This window comes from Corvus brachyrhynchos, unplaced genomic scaffold (assembly GCF_000691975.1).
Source record: "Corvus brachyrhynchos isolate BGI_N302 unplaced genomic scaffold, ASM69197v1 scaffold245, whole genome shotgun sequence".
NCBI classification, from domain to species: domain Eukaryota; kingdom Metazoa; phylum Chordata; class Aves; order Passeriformes; family Corvidae; genus Corvus; species Corvus brachyrhynchos.
Window position 1 is genome coordinate 5,561,506 of NW_008238988.1, and position 14,376 is coordinate 5,575,881.

The following is a 14,376-nucleotide window of genomic DNA, read 5'->3' on the forward strand; positions in this document are numbered from 1 at the left end:
CTTGTTTTTTTCCTTGATTTTTTTTTTTTTTTTTTTTTTTTTTTGTTTCCTTTTGCAACACAGTCACTGGGCTCTCCCATCGCCCTGATGGGAAGATCCTTTCACAGAAAGGACTATTTTGTGCAGACAGACAGCCCCTTATTGCAGGGGGAACAGCCCCAAGGGCAGGCGGGCACGGCCACCCCCGGCCCCTGCCGGAGCCGCCCCGGCCACCTGCGGAATAACTGGGAATAAATGGCACCTCTGTGTCCCCCTGCTCCCTGGCACTGCTGCTGTTTGTAGGGATAAGCTCCATCAGAGCCCTCAACAACATCCCAACCCCATCACTCCGATCCCATCACTCCAGCTTCGACTGCAGGACAATGGGATGGGGAGGAGAAAAGGAGAGGCCCTGCTTTGGCTGCCCCCTCCCCACTTCAGAGCAGCGTTGAGCATTTCTTTACACGATTTATCCCTTTTTTCCCTCCAGCTCTGGGTTTCTGCAGGGTGAGGATCCCATGGAGAGCACCCAGGGTGGTGCTGCAGCCCCCAGGGGCTGCCACAGCAGGGAAAAAGAGGCTGGGGATGAATTTGGGGAATTTTCCTGCCTGTGCCAGCATGGAAGCTCACGCTGCTGGTGCACACACTGCAAACCCAGCCATGGATGGGGTCTGGAGTCACAAACCTTATCCCAGCCATGGATACGGCACCCAAAGAGAGATTTTTGGGGTATTTGGTGGGGTCTCCCCCAAGCCAGAGAGGGATACACAGCCCTGAGCCCCAGGCAGCATCGCTCCAGCTGCCCTGTGGGGATTTAGGGAGAGCAGGATGCTTTAGGGACCCCCATTCTGCCCTGTAGGGATTTAGGGACCATCATCCTGCCCTGTGGGGATTTAGGGAGAGCAGGATGCTTTAGGGACCCCCATTCTGCCCTGTAGGGATTTAGGGACCATCATCCTGCCCTGTGGGGATTTAGGGAGAGCAGGATGCTTTAGGGACCCCCATTCTGCCCTGTAGGGATTTAGGGACCATCATCCTGCCCTGTGGGGATTTAGGGAGAGCAGGATGCTTTAGGGACCCCATCCTGCCCTGCCAGCATTTGGATGTTGACATTTTTCCCATAAAACCCCTCAGGCAGGGCCAGATCAAGCTCTGGGGTGGGGACATGGTGCCAGTGGCACGGTCCCACAGCAGCTCTCCCATATCCCAACATCCCAAGGGATTTTTTAGTGCACTCTGCCTATAGCTACGCTCCATTTCTTTTGGTACCAGCTCCCCTTTCTCAGCTCCCTCCCCCAACATTTCTTATAAAAATAAGATTGTGCTTATTTATAAAATAATTACAATTTTTTTTTGGTTTGTTTTTTTAAGAAAAAGCTTCCAGTTAAAAAAAAACAAACGGTGGTATATCAAAATATGGCAAAACTTTGGCTGTCAATGGCTAAACTCTAATTAAAAATACCCACTACAAAGGCATTGTGCTGTGATCATCAATTCTGCAATGCTTCACCCTCCGGAACCGACGGCAAATATTCCACCTGGGCTGTCTGGCTTCCCTGGGACGCACTCAGAAACCACCCTGGGATTTTCCTAGCACGTCACCATCATCCTCTGGCAGAATGATTCCAACTGTAAGACACCTAAAGACGCATGGAAAGCCTTGGGAAATGGGAACGGAGACGGCAGCGGGAAGAGCCACACGGACGAGGCGGTTGGATGCACGTTCTCCTCGAGAGGAAAGTCTGTTTTCTCACCTTAGTGCTTAGGAAAAATATAGGATTGCTGACAGAGTTCGTGAAAGAAGAGAGGCAGATCCTTTGTATAAAAGGTGTTTTAGAGCAGGAGTAAAACACAAATGGGTCTATAAGATCCAGACATATATAAACATACATACCTTGATATATTTATATATGTATTCTCTAGATAGTCAATGTTTGGGATGCATTATTGCATTATCCTTATAGGGGATTTATCTTTTTCCATCCTCCTTTGCTTTCTTCTTCTTTTTTTTTTTTTTTTTTGGGTGGGTTTTGGGGTTTTTTTTTGGTTTTGGGGGTTTTGCTCTCAAAAAAAAAAATTAAAAAAAAGATAAAAACAAGTTGCAAATGGCTCTGAGAGCTTCCAGCCATCATCCACCTGGCTGGGACTGCTGCGGCCTGATCTCCAGCACAGGTTTTTGGACAAACTGGGGTCATGCTCTGCCCCAGGAGCTGCTGGCCGTGCCTTCCTCCATGGAACATCACCGTGCCCGGAGATCCCTGGCTGGTTATTGCTTGATTCTCCCTTCCCATACTGGCCTTTAGGGTTATTTACATTTCTTTGGCTTGGCTTGAACACGACAGTCTGGCACTTTCCAGTTGCCCTGGAGTCACCTGGGGGCAAGGAGGGGGAGAGGCCACCTCGCCACGAGGCCACGAGAAAACACGGGTGGGCTTCTGCCGGCTCACACGGAGCCGTGCTCCTCCCAGTCGGAATAAGACAACTTGTGTTTGGCACAAACTCCTCTGGAACCAACTCCGTGCCCGGGCACCCCCATCCCGCCCCTTATCCGGACAATCCTCCGGTGCAGTGCCACAGTTCCCATGGTTTGCAGGGAGCGGGGCGGGGGGAAGGCGGCGTCGGAGCCTCCCCACACTCAGACCACGAACTCGGGGACTTCGTCGTGGGTCAGATCCAAGGAGAAATATTTGCTGGTTCTTTTCACCGGGAAGGTGTCCTGGATGTTGATGCACTGCTGGGCCAGGCAGCCGTTGCAGTAGAGCCCGTCCTCGTCCAGGCCGTGGGCGCAGCCGAAGGTGAAGCTCTGCGCCGTGTCCTGGCACAGGTTGGCCAACTGCAAGAAGTCCTTCTGGTAGAGCCGGATGTCATCCAGGCTCAGGCTGTGCCGGTCCGTCGACGTCTTGGGTTTCCTGCACGTCGTCTGAGAAAAGCCAAGAGGAGGCTCAGGGTCTGCCAGGGAGCCCAGGGGGTTGGGGAATCCCAAAGCCCCCAGTCCCACGTACCTGGGGTAAGGAGTCGGTGCTCTGCCCCCGCAGCTTCACCACCGTCTCTGAGGAGCTGGAGGTGGAGGAGCTGATCTCCTTCACGATGAGTCCTGCACGAAGGAGAGAGGAAGAGGAGGGTGCCAAGGTTATTTTGGGGTGGCTCAGCTCTGCCGGGATCCACTCTTGCTGTCCATGGGGACAAAGGCTCCCTCAGCGCAATGCAGGGTCTTCAGCCCTACAGCTCCACTTGCAACCAGCGTTACCTGCAAAGCCTCCCAAATTTGCCCCAAAATGGCATTCAAGGCTGTCCCCAGGGAGCCTGGCATCCCAAAGACCTCCCAGTAGCTCCCAGCACAAAGCTGGAAATGCAGGTGACTTTCTGGGTGCAGCTCCAGAGAAGATCATCAAGTCCAACCATTCCCTGAACACTGCCAAGGCCACCACTGCGCTGTGTCTCCAAGTACCACATCCACACAGCTTTTAAATCCCTCCAGGAACAGGGACTCCACCACTGCCCTGGGCAGCTGTGCCAGGGCTGGACAAACCTTTGCAGGAAGAAATTTTCCCTGATATCCAATTTAAACCTCGCCTGGCACAACTTGAGAGAGGTTCCTCTTTTCTTTACCCCACCTCTCCTTCAACCCATTGGGTGAACAGCTTTTCCTCATGTCCCAGTGGACACCCTGGGCTAATTCCACTCTGCCAAACACCAAAGAACCACAGGATGACCAGGGTTGGAAGGGACCTTAAAGATCATCTCATTCCAGCTCCCAAAGGCATGACTTGCACTGGGGGATTGGGAAGAGAAGCGGCCACCACCTTACCCGAGTGCCCGTTGAACTTGCGGGACAGCAGCATGTCCTCGGTGATGTAGACGCACATGTCGGGGCTCACCTCCATCTCCCCGGCCTGCTCCAGCTCCCGGGGATCATCCACCAGCATCTCGATTTCTGCAGGACACGAGGAGACAGGACAAGTCAGGTGTGCACCTTCAGAGCACCCTCCAAGCCCAAAACCACTGGAAAACCCAAACCAGCGCCTCACCGTCATCCTGGGAATCCTCCTCCAGCCGGTCCTTCCCGCCGCTCTCCACACCGGAGGCGTGGGAGCAGCCTATGGAGCTGCAGGTCTTCAGCTTGCGGTGGGCGCCGGTGCCCGAGAATCCGTCCTCGGGCCCCATCTCCCGGGGTTTGGGGTCGGCCTCGATGCCGGACGTGTGGGAGCTGCTGTGGGAGGCGGTGGAATGCCGGGACAGCCGCTTGTGCCGGATGCTGCCGGCGCTGCTGCCGCTGGCGCGTGAGCGCTTCTCCAGCTGCTCCATGTCCAGGTCCAGGGTGTCGCTGATGTAGGATTCCCGGTACTGCTTCTTCTCTGCAAGGGGGGCACGGAATCAGCACGATTCCCACAACCCCCAGGGAAACCGGACCCCCTGGAAGGGCACGGACCCCCTGGCACCCAGAGGAATTATCACCCGAGCCCAGCGTGGTGGCACAGCTGGAGACGGTGACAGAGGGATGGTGGGGCAGGAGCCCCAAACCTGCTGTGCTCTGTGAGGGGCTGTCCCTCCAACAGAGGAGGAGGAGGAGGAGGAAGAGATGTCGAGGAAGAGGAGAAAGAAGAAGACAAAAAATAAGGAGGAGCAGGAAGAGAAGAAAATAAATGAGGAGGAGGAAGATGAGGAGGAGGAAGAAGAGGGGAGGAAAGAGGAGGATGAGGAAGAGAAAGGAAGATGAGAAGGGGAAAGATGAGAAAGAGAAGGAGGAAGAGGAGATGAAGGAAGAAGAGGAAGAGTAGAAGGAAGAGAAACAGGAAGAGAAGGACGAGAAGGAGGAAAACAAAAGAAGAGGAGGATGAAGATGAGAACAAGGAATAAGATGAGGAAGACAAGGAAGAAAAAGATGAAGAAGATGAGAAGGAGGAAGAAGTTGAGGCAGATGAGGAGGATGAAGAACAGCAGGACAAGAAGAACAAATAAGAAAAGGAGAAAGGAAGATGAGGAAGAGAAAGAGGAAGACAAGGAGAGGAAAGAAGAGCAAGAAGACCTTAAGCTTTCACAAGGACGAGGGGCACTGGGAAAGCTGTGCTGAAGCACTGGGCAGAACTGGGATATCAGGGGTGGCCGCAGGCCTTGTGCCCATCCCACAGCAGTGCGGGGGCTGTGGGCACGGGGCTGGCACAAGCACCAGGTGCTTTCACAGGCAGAAACGCCCCGTGGGAGCCTGTCCCGGCGGGATTGGGGCCTGGAGCACCTACCCTCGTTCTCCTCCAGCCGGCGGACCTGGCGCAGCACGGGCTGCAGGTTCATGTAGAGCCGGTGGCTGCTGCTCAGCAGCTGCAGGAGGTGGCGCGAGCGCAGCGGGCAGCCCGTGTAGTAGATGAGCTTCCGGGCCGAGGGCAGCCCGTCCGGCAGGATCTCGAACTTCTTGCCCTGGGTGGGACAAGGGAGACATCAGCCCCGAAGAGGAGAATGCTCCCATTCTCACCCAGTCCTGCTGCAGCTCCTCGTTAACCCCATGGGTTGTCATCGCCTGCTGGGGGTCTGTGCCAACGGCATCCCACGCCCACAGCTGAGCCCAGGGGATGCCCCGCCTGGGGATCGTGGAATCACGGAGTGGTTTGGGGTGGAAGGCACCTTAAAGACCATCTAGCCCAATCCTCTTCCACCTTCCACTATCCCAGGGTGCTCCAAGCCCTGTCCAACCTGGCCTGGAATACTTCCAGGGATGGGGCAGCCACAGCTTCTTTGTGCCAGGGCCTCCCCACTCTCACAGCCAGGAATTCCCAATTCCCAATCTCCCATCCATCCCTGCCCTCTGGCACTGGGAAGCCATTCCCTGTGTCCTGTCCCTCCAGCCCTTGTCCCTCTCCAGCTCTCCTGGAGCCCCTTTAGGCCCTGGAAGAGGCTCTGAGCTCTCCCTGGAGCCTTCTCTCCTCCAGGTGAACACCCCCAGCTCTCCCAGCCTGGCTCCATAGGAAATGGTGCTCCAGCCCTTGGAGCATCTCCATGGCCTTCTGTGGACTTGCTCCAACAGCTCCATGTCCTTCCTGTGCCAAGGACCCTGGAGCTGGAAGCAGTACTCCAGGTAGGGAAGGTGGCACTCACCACAAAAACCAGTTTGCCCACATTTGTCCATGGGAAGTCGTAGAGCAGCTGCTTTTCCTCATCCAAGTTCTGCAAAAAAGAGGAGATGGAGCCATGGCTGAGGGTTCTGGCAGGGGCAGGGAGCTGAGCTGAGCCATCACCTTCATTCTGTCACCTACCTGGAAAATCTGGATGCCTCGTGTTGTCAGCCCCAGCGTCAGCGAAGCCTCCACTTCCCTTTTGTCCTAAGGGGGGAGAAATGGTTTTAGATACACAATTTGCAGCATGAAGTGGATAAATCCACCCCACCTCAGCCCAGGGGTCCTCCTGCAGTCACCCCAGTCACCATTCTGTGATTAATGTGCCAAATGAAAAATGGAAAGCGACTTTGCATGCTGACAGGATAAGGGGGAATGGTTTTAAGCTAAAAGAGATTTAGATGGGATATTGGGAAGAAATTCCTGGCTGGGAGGGTGGGGAGGCCCTGGCACAGGGTACCCAGAGAAGCTGTGGCTGCCCCTGGATCCCTGGAAATGTCCAAGGCCAGGTTGGACGGGGCTTGGAGCAACCTGGGACAGTGGAAGGTGTCCCTGCCCATGGCACGGGGTGGAACTGGATGGGCTTTTAAGGTCCCTTCCAACCCAAACCATTCCGAGATTCAACTGAAACACCTCCAGCTCTCCCGGCAAACAAACGGCTTCATTCCCAGGAGAAGAACCCAGGTTGTATTTCTCAGGGAGGGCATTCCCAAAATCAAGATCCCAACAACCACAGGGCCAGGGCTCACCTTGTACAGCCTGTAGTAGTGCACGGCCACGTCGTCCAGCCTGACGGCCTCCTTGATGTACTTGAGATGGGCTTCCGAGGCCGTCAGGGCAAACTGGTCCTTGTGCATGTTGGGCACGTGCTTCAGGATGTAATCCTTGCCCCTCTTCGCAACCACCTGGCAGAAGGAGGAGAGAAGCTTGTCCAGCTGCCCTGGGCTCGCTCAGGGCTGCATCCCCAGCGCTCCTGGGAGTGGTGGTTTCAAGGGAAAAGGGGGAATTGGAGCTTTGTTCTAGAGATCTCCAAGCAAAAATTAAATAATTACAGCAGCCAGTGACTTCTTGCCAGTGGGATTTCCCAGTGGGAAGGGTGCTCCGTGTGCCCATTCCACGGAGCCTACACCACTGGTGGCACCTGTGCTGGGGGAGGGACAGTCACACATGGACTCCCTGCGTGGCTGGGGACACGGCCCCGGGGCCACCACTCCCCAGTGACGTGTGTGAAAAAAGGAGAAGCTGGAAGATTTTGGGACAAAACCAAGAAAGAGGTCGGGAAGGAGAAGAAAAGGCTTCAGAGAGAGCCTTGAGCACCTGAAGGGGCTCCAGGAGAGCTGGAGAGGGACTTGGGACAAGGGATTGGAATGACAGGATAAGGGAGAATGGCTTCCCACTGCCAGAGGGCAGGGATGGATGGGAGATTGGGAAGGAATTCCTGACTGGGAAGGTGGGCAGGCCCTGGCACAGGGTGCCCACAGAAGCTGTGGTTGACCCTGGATCCCTGGAAGTGTCCAAGGCCAGGTTGGACGGGGCTTGGAGCAACCTGGGACAGTGGAAGGTGCCCCTGCCCATGGCAGGGGATTGAACGGCGTGGGCTTTAAGGTCCTTCCAACCCAACCCATTCTGGGATTCTGGAATTCCGTGCCACCAGTTCCCAGAGGGCTGCACCTGATGGTGGTGGGGCAATGCTCGCAGGGAATCCCCCGGGAGCATCCCAACAGCACACAGGGAATTCCCACCAGCCCCACACCAACCCCAAGCCGCAGCTATTTCCATCCCCACAGCTGTCCCAGGTTATTTATAACCAGGATTAACCCAGGGACCGGGATTGGGCCGGAAGGCTCCGAGCAGCCCAGCGCCAAGCTCAGAGCAGGGAGCACATCAGGATCTCTTACCCAGGCAGGGAAATAGGCCTCGGGCTCGAAGTACTTCCCGTAGTGCTTGTTCCTCTTGAAGTCTCCCAGGTCGGCTTGGAGGGCGAAGGCAGTGAGCAGGAAATAGGCCTCCTCCCTCAGCACACACTGCGAGTGCAGCACCTGCTTCCTCAGGTGCCAGTAGTAGTAGTACCGAGCTGTCCTGTCACTGGGGAGGGACACAGGACACAAGGAGGCATGAGCAGCCAGGGGACACCCACTGGGAAGCCCTCAGGGAGGCATCACCCAGGGGTTTTGCTCCCTCTTCCCCGTTGGTTAAAATTCCCACTCAGCGGCGTGAACGTGGAGCCGCTTCACCAGCCAGGTGGAATAACCCCCCAAGAAAAAAATCTGTGGAGGTGCCACTGTGTCCCCAAACCCATGGAAATCGTTTTAGCCCTCAAGCAGGACCTGCAGCTCCCACCCAGCCATAGCTAAGTCCAAATCAGGCTGTGCTAAACCCGTGAACATGACGTCCTCACTCCCCGAAAGGCTTTGTCATTGCTGGCTGGGGGGGGTGTCCCCACCTGCCCCTGTGAGGAGCCACTCAGCACCCACCCACGAACAGCCCCAGCTTTTGGGATGTGCTCAGCACCCCACAGCACCCCGAGGCTGCAGAGCCATGCCAGGAGGTGCCCGTGGGGGTGGGCACACCCTACCTGATGAGCCGCCCGTTCTCCACGTAGTACTGCACTCGGAAGTGGATGATCATCGGCGGCCCAAACTGGTCGATCCCCTGGAAGGGAGGAGGATTTCAGGAATCCTGTGGGGATCCCAGCATCACATCCCAACCCCTCACCTCAACTCTCTGGGGTCATGTCTGTCACAGCCAGCCCTTGCCTGCCATGGCACCAATGGCATTTTTGTTCCTCCACTGTCCCCCATTTTCCCCCACAAAATGCTGGAAATGAAGGGGATTTGGAATTAAAGAAGCAGGTTGGTTGGGTTTGAGAAGCCCAGGAGTTCTGCAACCCCTCATTGCTGCTCTCCCTCTCTCAGTCCATCATCCACCAGCTCAGCGCCAGCATCGGAGCCTGGACACCCCTCGGCATTGAAATAATGAGAAGGTGCTTTGGGGAGAAAAAACCCCAATTTGATTTTAGAACTTGGAAAGAAGGGACCTTAAAAACTCTGCTGAAGTATAAGGCAGGAAAAAAAAATATGAGCTCCAGGGACTGAGCCTGGAGGATGCACCCCCAGCTGGGGCACGTGGTGGCACTTGCAGTGACAACCCCAGGGATGCCACCACCACCATCCCCAGGGATGTGGTTTCGCACATCCACCCCCCAGCCCCACACTGACTAAATGCCCCCCCACCCCTTGGCAGCGTTCCCGGGTCCTGGAAGTGACCTGCGACGGGGACAGAGGTGGCCTTACTGCCGTCAGCTCTCCATGCAAGACCTCACCGCTGACCTTGCTGGCCTCCTTCTTCCACTCCTTGGGGCAGTACTTGTAGAGTTTCTGGGCCAGGTCCATGTACACGTGCTCATTGTCTGGGAGGGACAGAGGTGGCATCAGCATCCCCACGTGTTCCCTGCCTCCCGCCATGACCCATTGGTCACCCAGCTGTGACCTCCTCGTCACCCAACGAGGCCACCAAAAGGGGTAAGCTGCACACTTAAGCCACTGACTTACTCTGGATGACGCTGAGCCCGAAGAGGTGACAGTCCTTCAGCCTCAGGAGGTCACACACCTGCACCAGTAACTCTTGGCACAAAATCTTCACCTGCAAAAAATCCCTTCTGTGAGCCCTGGAAGCATCTGTGTCCACCTAATCTCATTCCACCCTCTGGACACCTTTCACTATCCCAGGTTGCTCCAAGCCCAACCAACCTGGCCTGGAACATTTCCAGGGATGGGGCAGCCACAGTTTCCCTGAGAAACCTGTGCCAGGGCCTCCTCATCCTCACAGGCAAGGATTTATTCCTATAATCTCATCTAAATCTTTCCTCTTTTAGTTTAAAACCATTCCCCTTATCCTATCATTATCTGCCTCTTTCCAAATCTCTCTCCATCTTTTTGATAAGCTCCCTTTAAGTTCTGAAAGGAATTTAAACATTTTCCTGCATCAACAGCAACATTGGGTAGGGGTGAATTAATAAAAAATACAACAAAAAGTGGGGGAATTTCACATTCAATGCTCCATCCCAATCAGAGCCAAAGCCCCTCCTGTTTATTCCCTGGGCTGGACGAGGCTGAAGTGCCATCCAGAAGGGATTTGTGGTGTGAGGCTGAAGGATGGGGCTCATGCCACGCCGTGGGGTGCCAAGCAGCAGCTCACCCTCCCCAAACCCCGCTGCTGCCAGCAGTACGTCGAGCAAGGAGAGGAAGGAGAGCGTAAAACACCGCCGCAGCCTTCGGGGGAATACCTCATGAGCATTTCCCCGGCAGGGCGAGGCCAGGCCGGCTCCAAATGACACCCAGGAGCAAACCCAGGGTGTGCAAACACAGCCCCGGGGGAGGGGGGTGATGGAAATGTCAGCGCTCGGGGGCTGCCCAGCGCCGCCTTACGTTGATGATGATGTTGAGGGAGTCGTCGTTGGGGAGGAAGATGCACACGCTGCGCCGGTCCTGCATGACTCTGTTGTTGTGGAAGGGCAGCTTGTTCATCGTGCTCCGGGCAGGGGGCTCGGGGTGGCTGGTGGGGAGCACCTCACCGGCGGGCCGGGGCGGCCTCGGGCCCCGCGGGCGCCATCCCTGTGGGAAAAAGGGGGATGAGCCCTGGGCACGGCACCCTCAGCTCCCCATCCCCGTCCCCCATCCTTCCCAGCCACCAGCATGCTCCCACAAGGTACGGGCTCATGGTCAGGGTGCCCCCCAAAACCCCTGAGCACACCCCACCACAGCCACCCCCATGGTTTTTGGCCCCAGAAACCTGAGCCAGCAGTTTGATTCTCCTGGCTTGAGTTCAGAAAAACCTCAGGAAAGGCTTTTCTGGCATCATTAAAATAAATAAAAGTTTATCTGCTGGGAACAAGCCAGTTGGGCCAGCAAGGAGCAGTGCTGGAAGTGGGAGGTTTCCCTGCCAGCCATGGAAAGGTAAGGAAAACCCACAGGGGGACCCCCACATTCCTTCCAACATCCTTCCCCCCAGTTCCGACTCTTTGCTGGGGTGAAAAAAACCAATCCAAGCACTAACAGGGATTTGCAGATGGGAATTGCCATGCAGAGCCGATGAATCCATCCTAGCACTGACCCCAGGAAATTCTCAATTCCGAGGGTGAATATTCCCAAAGCACTTTTTACCCCACCATCCACAAGGACACAAATTCCCACGTGACACCACGAGGATGGACTTTAAACTCTGACCTAGTTCAGTCTTTTCCTACCCCAGATTTACGCTGGCACCCAGGCAGAGTGTCTCCCTTGTCACCAAATATTTGCTTTGGTCTACATGGAAGCGCCTTTGGCTTCCGAAAGCCTGGAATTTGCGTATTTGTGCAGCAGCACGGAGGAAAAAGTGCCCCGAGGTGACTTTTTGTTGGTGGTTCCTGGGGTTTTGCAGAAGTTGGGAAATCCGGAGGCGATGCTTTCCCATCGCCAAGGAACTCTGGGACCGCACCAGGGAGGTTGTGTCCGTGTATTGTGCGTTGTGTGCGTGCATCGTGGATTCCATGCGTGGCATCCATGGATTTCGAACACGTGTCATGTCCACGCAGGGCATCCATGCATTGCATCCATGTATCACGGCATCCATGCATTGCATCCATGCCTTGGGATGGTGCATTGCATCCACTCATTGCATCCGCGTGTCACGGCATCCATGCATTGCATCCACGCCTTGGGATGGTGCATTGCATCCACGCATTGCATCCGCGTGTCACGGCATCCATGCATTACATCCATGCATTGCATCCGCATATCATGGCATCCATGCATTGTGTCCATGCCTTGGAAAGGTGCATTGCATCCAGGCATTGCATCTGTGTATCACGGCATCCATGCATTGCATCCACGCCTTGGGATGGTGCATTGCATCCACACATTGCATCCATGCATCCTGGCCATGCACTGCACCTACACATTGCATCCATGCATTGCATTCATGCCTTGGGATGGTGCATTGCATCCACGCATTGCATCCGCATATCACGGCATCCATGCATTCCATCCATGCCTTGGGATGGTGTGTTGCATCCATGCATTGCATCCCTGCATCCTGGCCATGCACTGCACCTACACATTGCATCCATGCATTGCATCCCTGCATCCTGGCCATGCACTGCACCTACACATTGCATCCATGCATTGCATCCCTGCATTCTGGTGGCACATTGTTGCATCCACATGAATCATGGCCCTCCGCTGCATCCATCCATTGTGGCATCCATGCATTGAGCTGGAACATCTTGGTAGCCATGCATTGCACCCATGCACTGGGGCCATGTATTGCATCCATGCACTGCATCCATGCATTGTGGTGGTACATCACGGGTTCTCTGTGTTGCATCCGTGGGCATCATGGCCTTGCACTGCATCCATGCCCGGAGTTGGAACATCATGGCACCTGTGCACTGCACCCATGCATCATGGCAGTCATGCATTGCATCTGTGCATCTTGGCAGTCATGCATTGCCCCTACACATTGCATCCATGCACTGTGGCATCCATGTGTTGAGTTGGAACCTCATGGCACACATGCATTGCAGTGGTGCATCATTGCATCTGTGCACTGTGGTATCCATGCATTGTGTTGGAGCACCATGGCATCCCTGCATTGCATCCGTGCCTTGGGATGGTGCGTTGTGGCCATGCATTGCATCCATGCAGTGGCATCCACGCATGGAGCTGGAACATCATGGCAGCCATGCATTGCATCTGCGCAGCACAGACGTGCATCCTGGATGCCCGTGCCTTGCACCTACACATTGCGTCCACGCACTGTGGCATCCATGCATCGTGCTGGAGCACCGTGGCATCCATGCAGTGCATCCCTGCACCGTGGCTGTGCCTGGCACCTCTCCATGGTATCCATGCTCTGAGGCTGTGCCCGGCCGTGGCTGATCCCGACAGGAGCCGGCAGCGCCATGGTCGGGTTGGGTTTGGGGTTCATTAAGAACCCCGGCATGCACGCAACGGGGCTGAAGGGATTTGGCACGTCCTGGCCCGGCCGGGCACCGGCAGCTCCCGGGCACCGGCGTGATGGGACTTGCGCGGGCTGAGCTGGGGAGGGGCCGGGTTCCCGGCGAAGCAGCCGTGTCCCGGGGCACCTCCAGCACCCTCCCTGTCCTGCTCCCACCCTGAGGGCTCCTTGAGTCCCCGTGGTGCACAAGAGCTTTTTCCATAGGCTACAGCCAGCTTGGAATTCCAGCCACGGGCAGCACCCACTGCTGAGTTACCGGTGAATCCATCACTGGGATTCTCTCCTGGATATCAGCCCCCACACGGGCAGGGACACCTTCCACTAGCCCAGGTTGCTCCAAACCCTGTCCAATGTGGAAAACTTCCAAGGATGGGGCAGCCACAGCTTCTCTGGGCACCCTGTGCCAGGGCCTCCCCACCCTCCCAGTCAGGAATTCCTTCCCAATATCCCATCTAACCCTGCCCTCTGCCAGTTTAAAACCATTCCCTCTTGTCCTGCTGCTCTCTGGCATTCCGGGGCTGTTTGCCCCCACACCAGTCACTGCATTTCCTCCTCCTCCTGCAGCCTGGATTGGTCCCAGAGCACCAGGGATTAAACTGCACGAGCTGGCGTCAGCAGAGCACGGACATCGGAGGGAAAAAACAAAACCAACCCCAAACCGTACATTTTGGTATTTGTATAGAAAACATCCCAGTTCCTGCTGCTGAATGGGAACATTCCATCAGCCCACCACATAGGGACAGTCCCTACGGAGAATCCCTCAGTTCCAGGCGCTTCCCAGGGGCTCTGCCAGCCCTGGGAGCTGCGGGGATTCAGCGAGGGGACACACAAAGCCCTTTCCAGGGTGCTGTGCCTGCAGCAACCTCAGCCAGACGCCGGCAAATTCTTTCCAAGCATCTGCTGCTCATTCCGACAATGTCGGCTTTGATTCCCTGGGACCCCGCGCCGAGTCGCTCCCGCTCCGGAGGAAGCGTTGACAGGAGGCACAAACATGGAAGCATCGAATGGTTTGGCTTGGAAGGGACCTTTAAAGATCCAGCCCAGCCTTCCCGCCTCCGAGCTGGAAAGATCCTGGATTGCAGGGAGAGCCCCCCTGGATTGCCCCGCAGCAGAGGGGGCAACAGAGGTCACCCCACACTCCAAGCAGGAACTTCCACCCCAAGCAGTTTTCCAAAGGGTTTTCCATCCAGAGAGCAAAGTCAGCTGGAAAAAACACTGGGAATGAGGACTTGGGCATGGATCAGCAGAGTGAGGAGATCCAGGTCTTCCAGCCATGTTTTCCCTGCTGTAGGGA

The 14,376-nt window shown here is 55.8% G+C and overlaps 1 protein-coding gene across 5 annotated transcripts in view; it reads right to left on the minus strand.

Moving 5' to 3' along the window:
* Positions 1-2: 2 nt before the first annotated feature.
* The window catches only part of FRMD6 (FERM domain containing 6), a 38,238-nt gene continuing 23,864 nt past the window's right edge, over positions 3-14,376 (minus strand). For 4 of the 5 annotated variants that reach the window (XM_017738902.1, XM_017738901.1, XM_017738904.1 and 1 more), the window contains 13 exons: positions 10,511-10,696; positions 9,635-9,725; positions 9,350-9,492; positions 8,659-8,735; positions 7,982-8,168; positions 6,833-6,988; positions 6,225-6,290; positions 6,067-6,135; positions 5,217-5,391; positions 4,008-4,334; positions 3,788-3,913; positions 2,982-3,073; positions 3-2,899 (listed from right to left, as the gene is read on the minus strand). In XM_017738902.1, coding sequence (XP_017594391.1) covers positions 2,615-2,899; positions 2,982-3,073; positions 3,788-3,913; positions 4,008-4,334; positions 5,217-5,391; positions 6,067-6,135; positions 6,225-6,290; positions 6,833-6,988; positions 7,982-8,168; positions 8,659-8,735; positions 9,350-9,492; positions 9,635-9,725; positions 10,511-10,609 — 1,893 coding nt within the window. In that variant the 5' untranslated portion in view covers positions 10,610-10,696 and the 3' untranslated portion in view covers positions 3-2,614. Of the gene's footprint in view, positions 2,900-2,981; positions 3,074-3,787; positions 3,914-4,007; positions 4,335-5,216; positions 5,392-6,066; positions 6,136-6,224; positions 6,291-6,832; positions 6,989-7,981; positions 8,169-8,658; positions 8,736-9,349; positions 9,493-9,634; positions 9,726-10,510; positions 10,697-14,376 lie in introns of those variants that run through there. The other variant, XM_008637319.2, reaches the window with a different exon arrangement.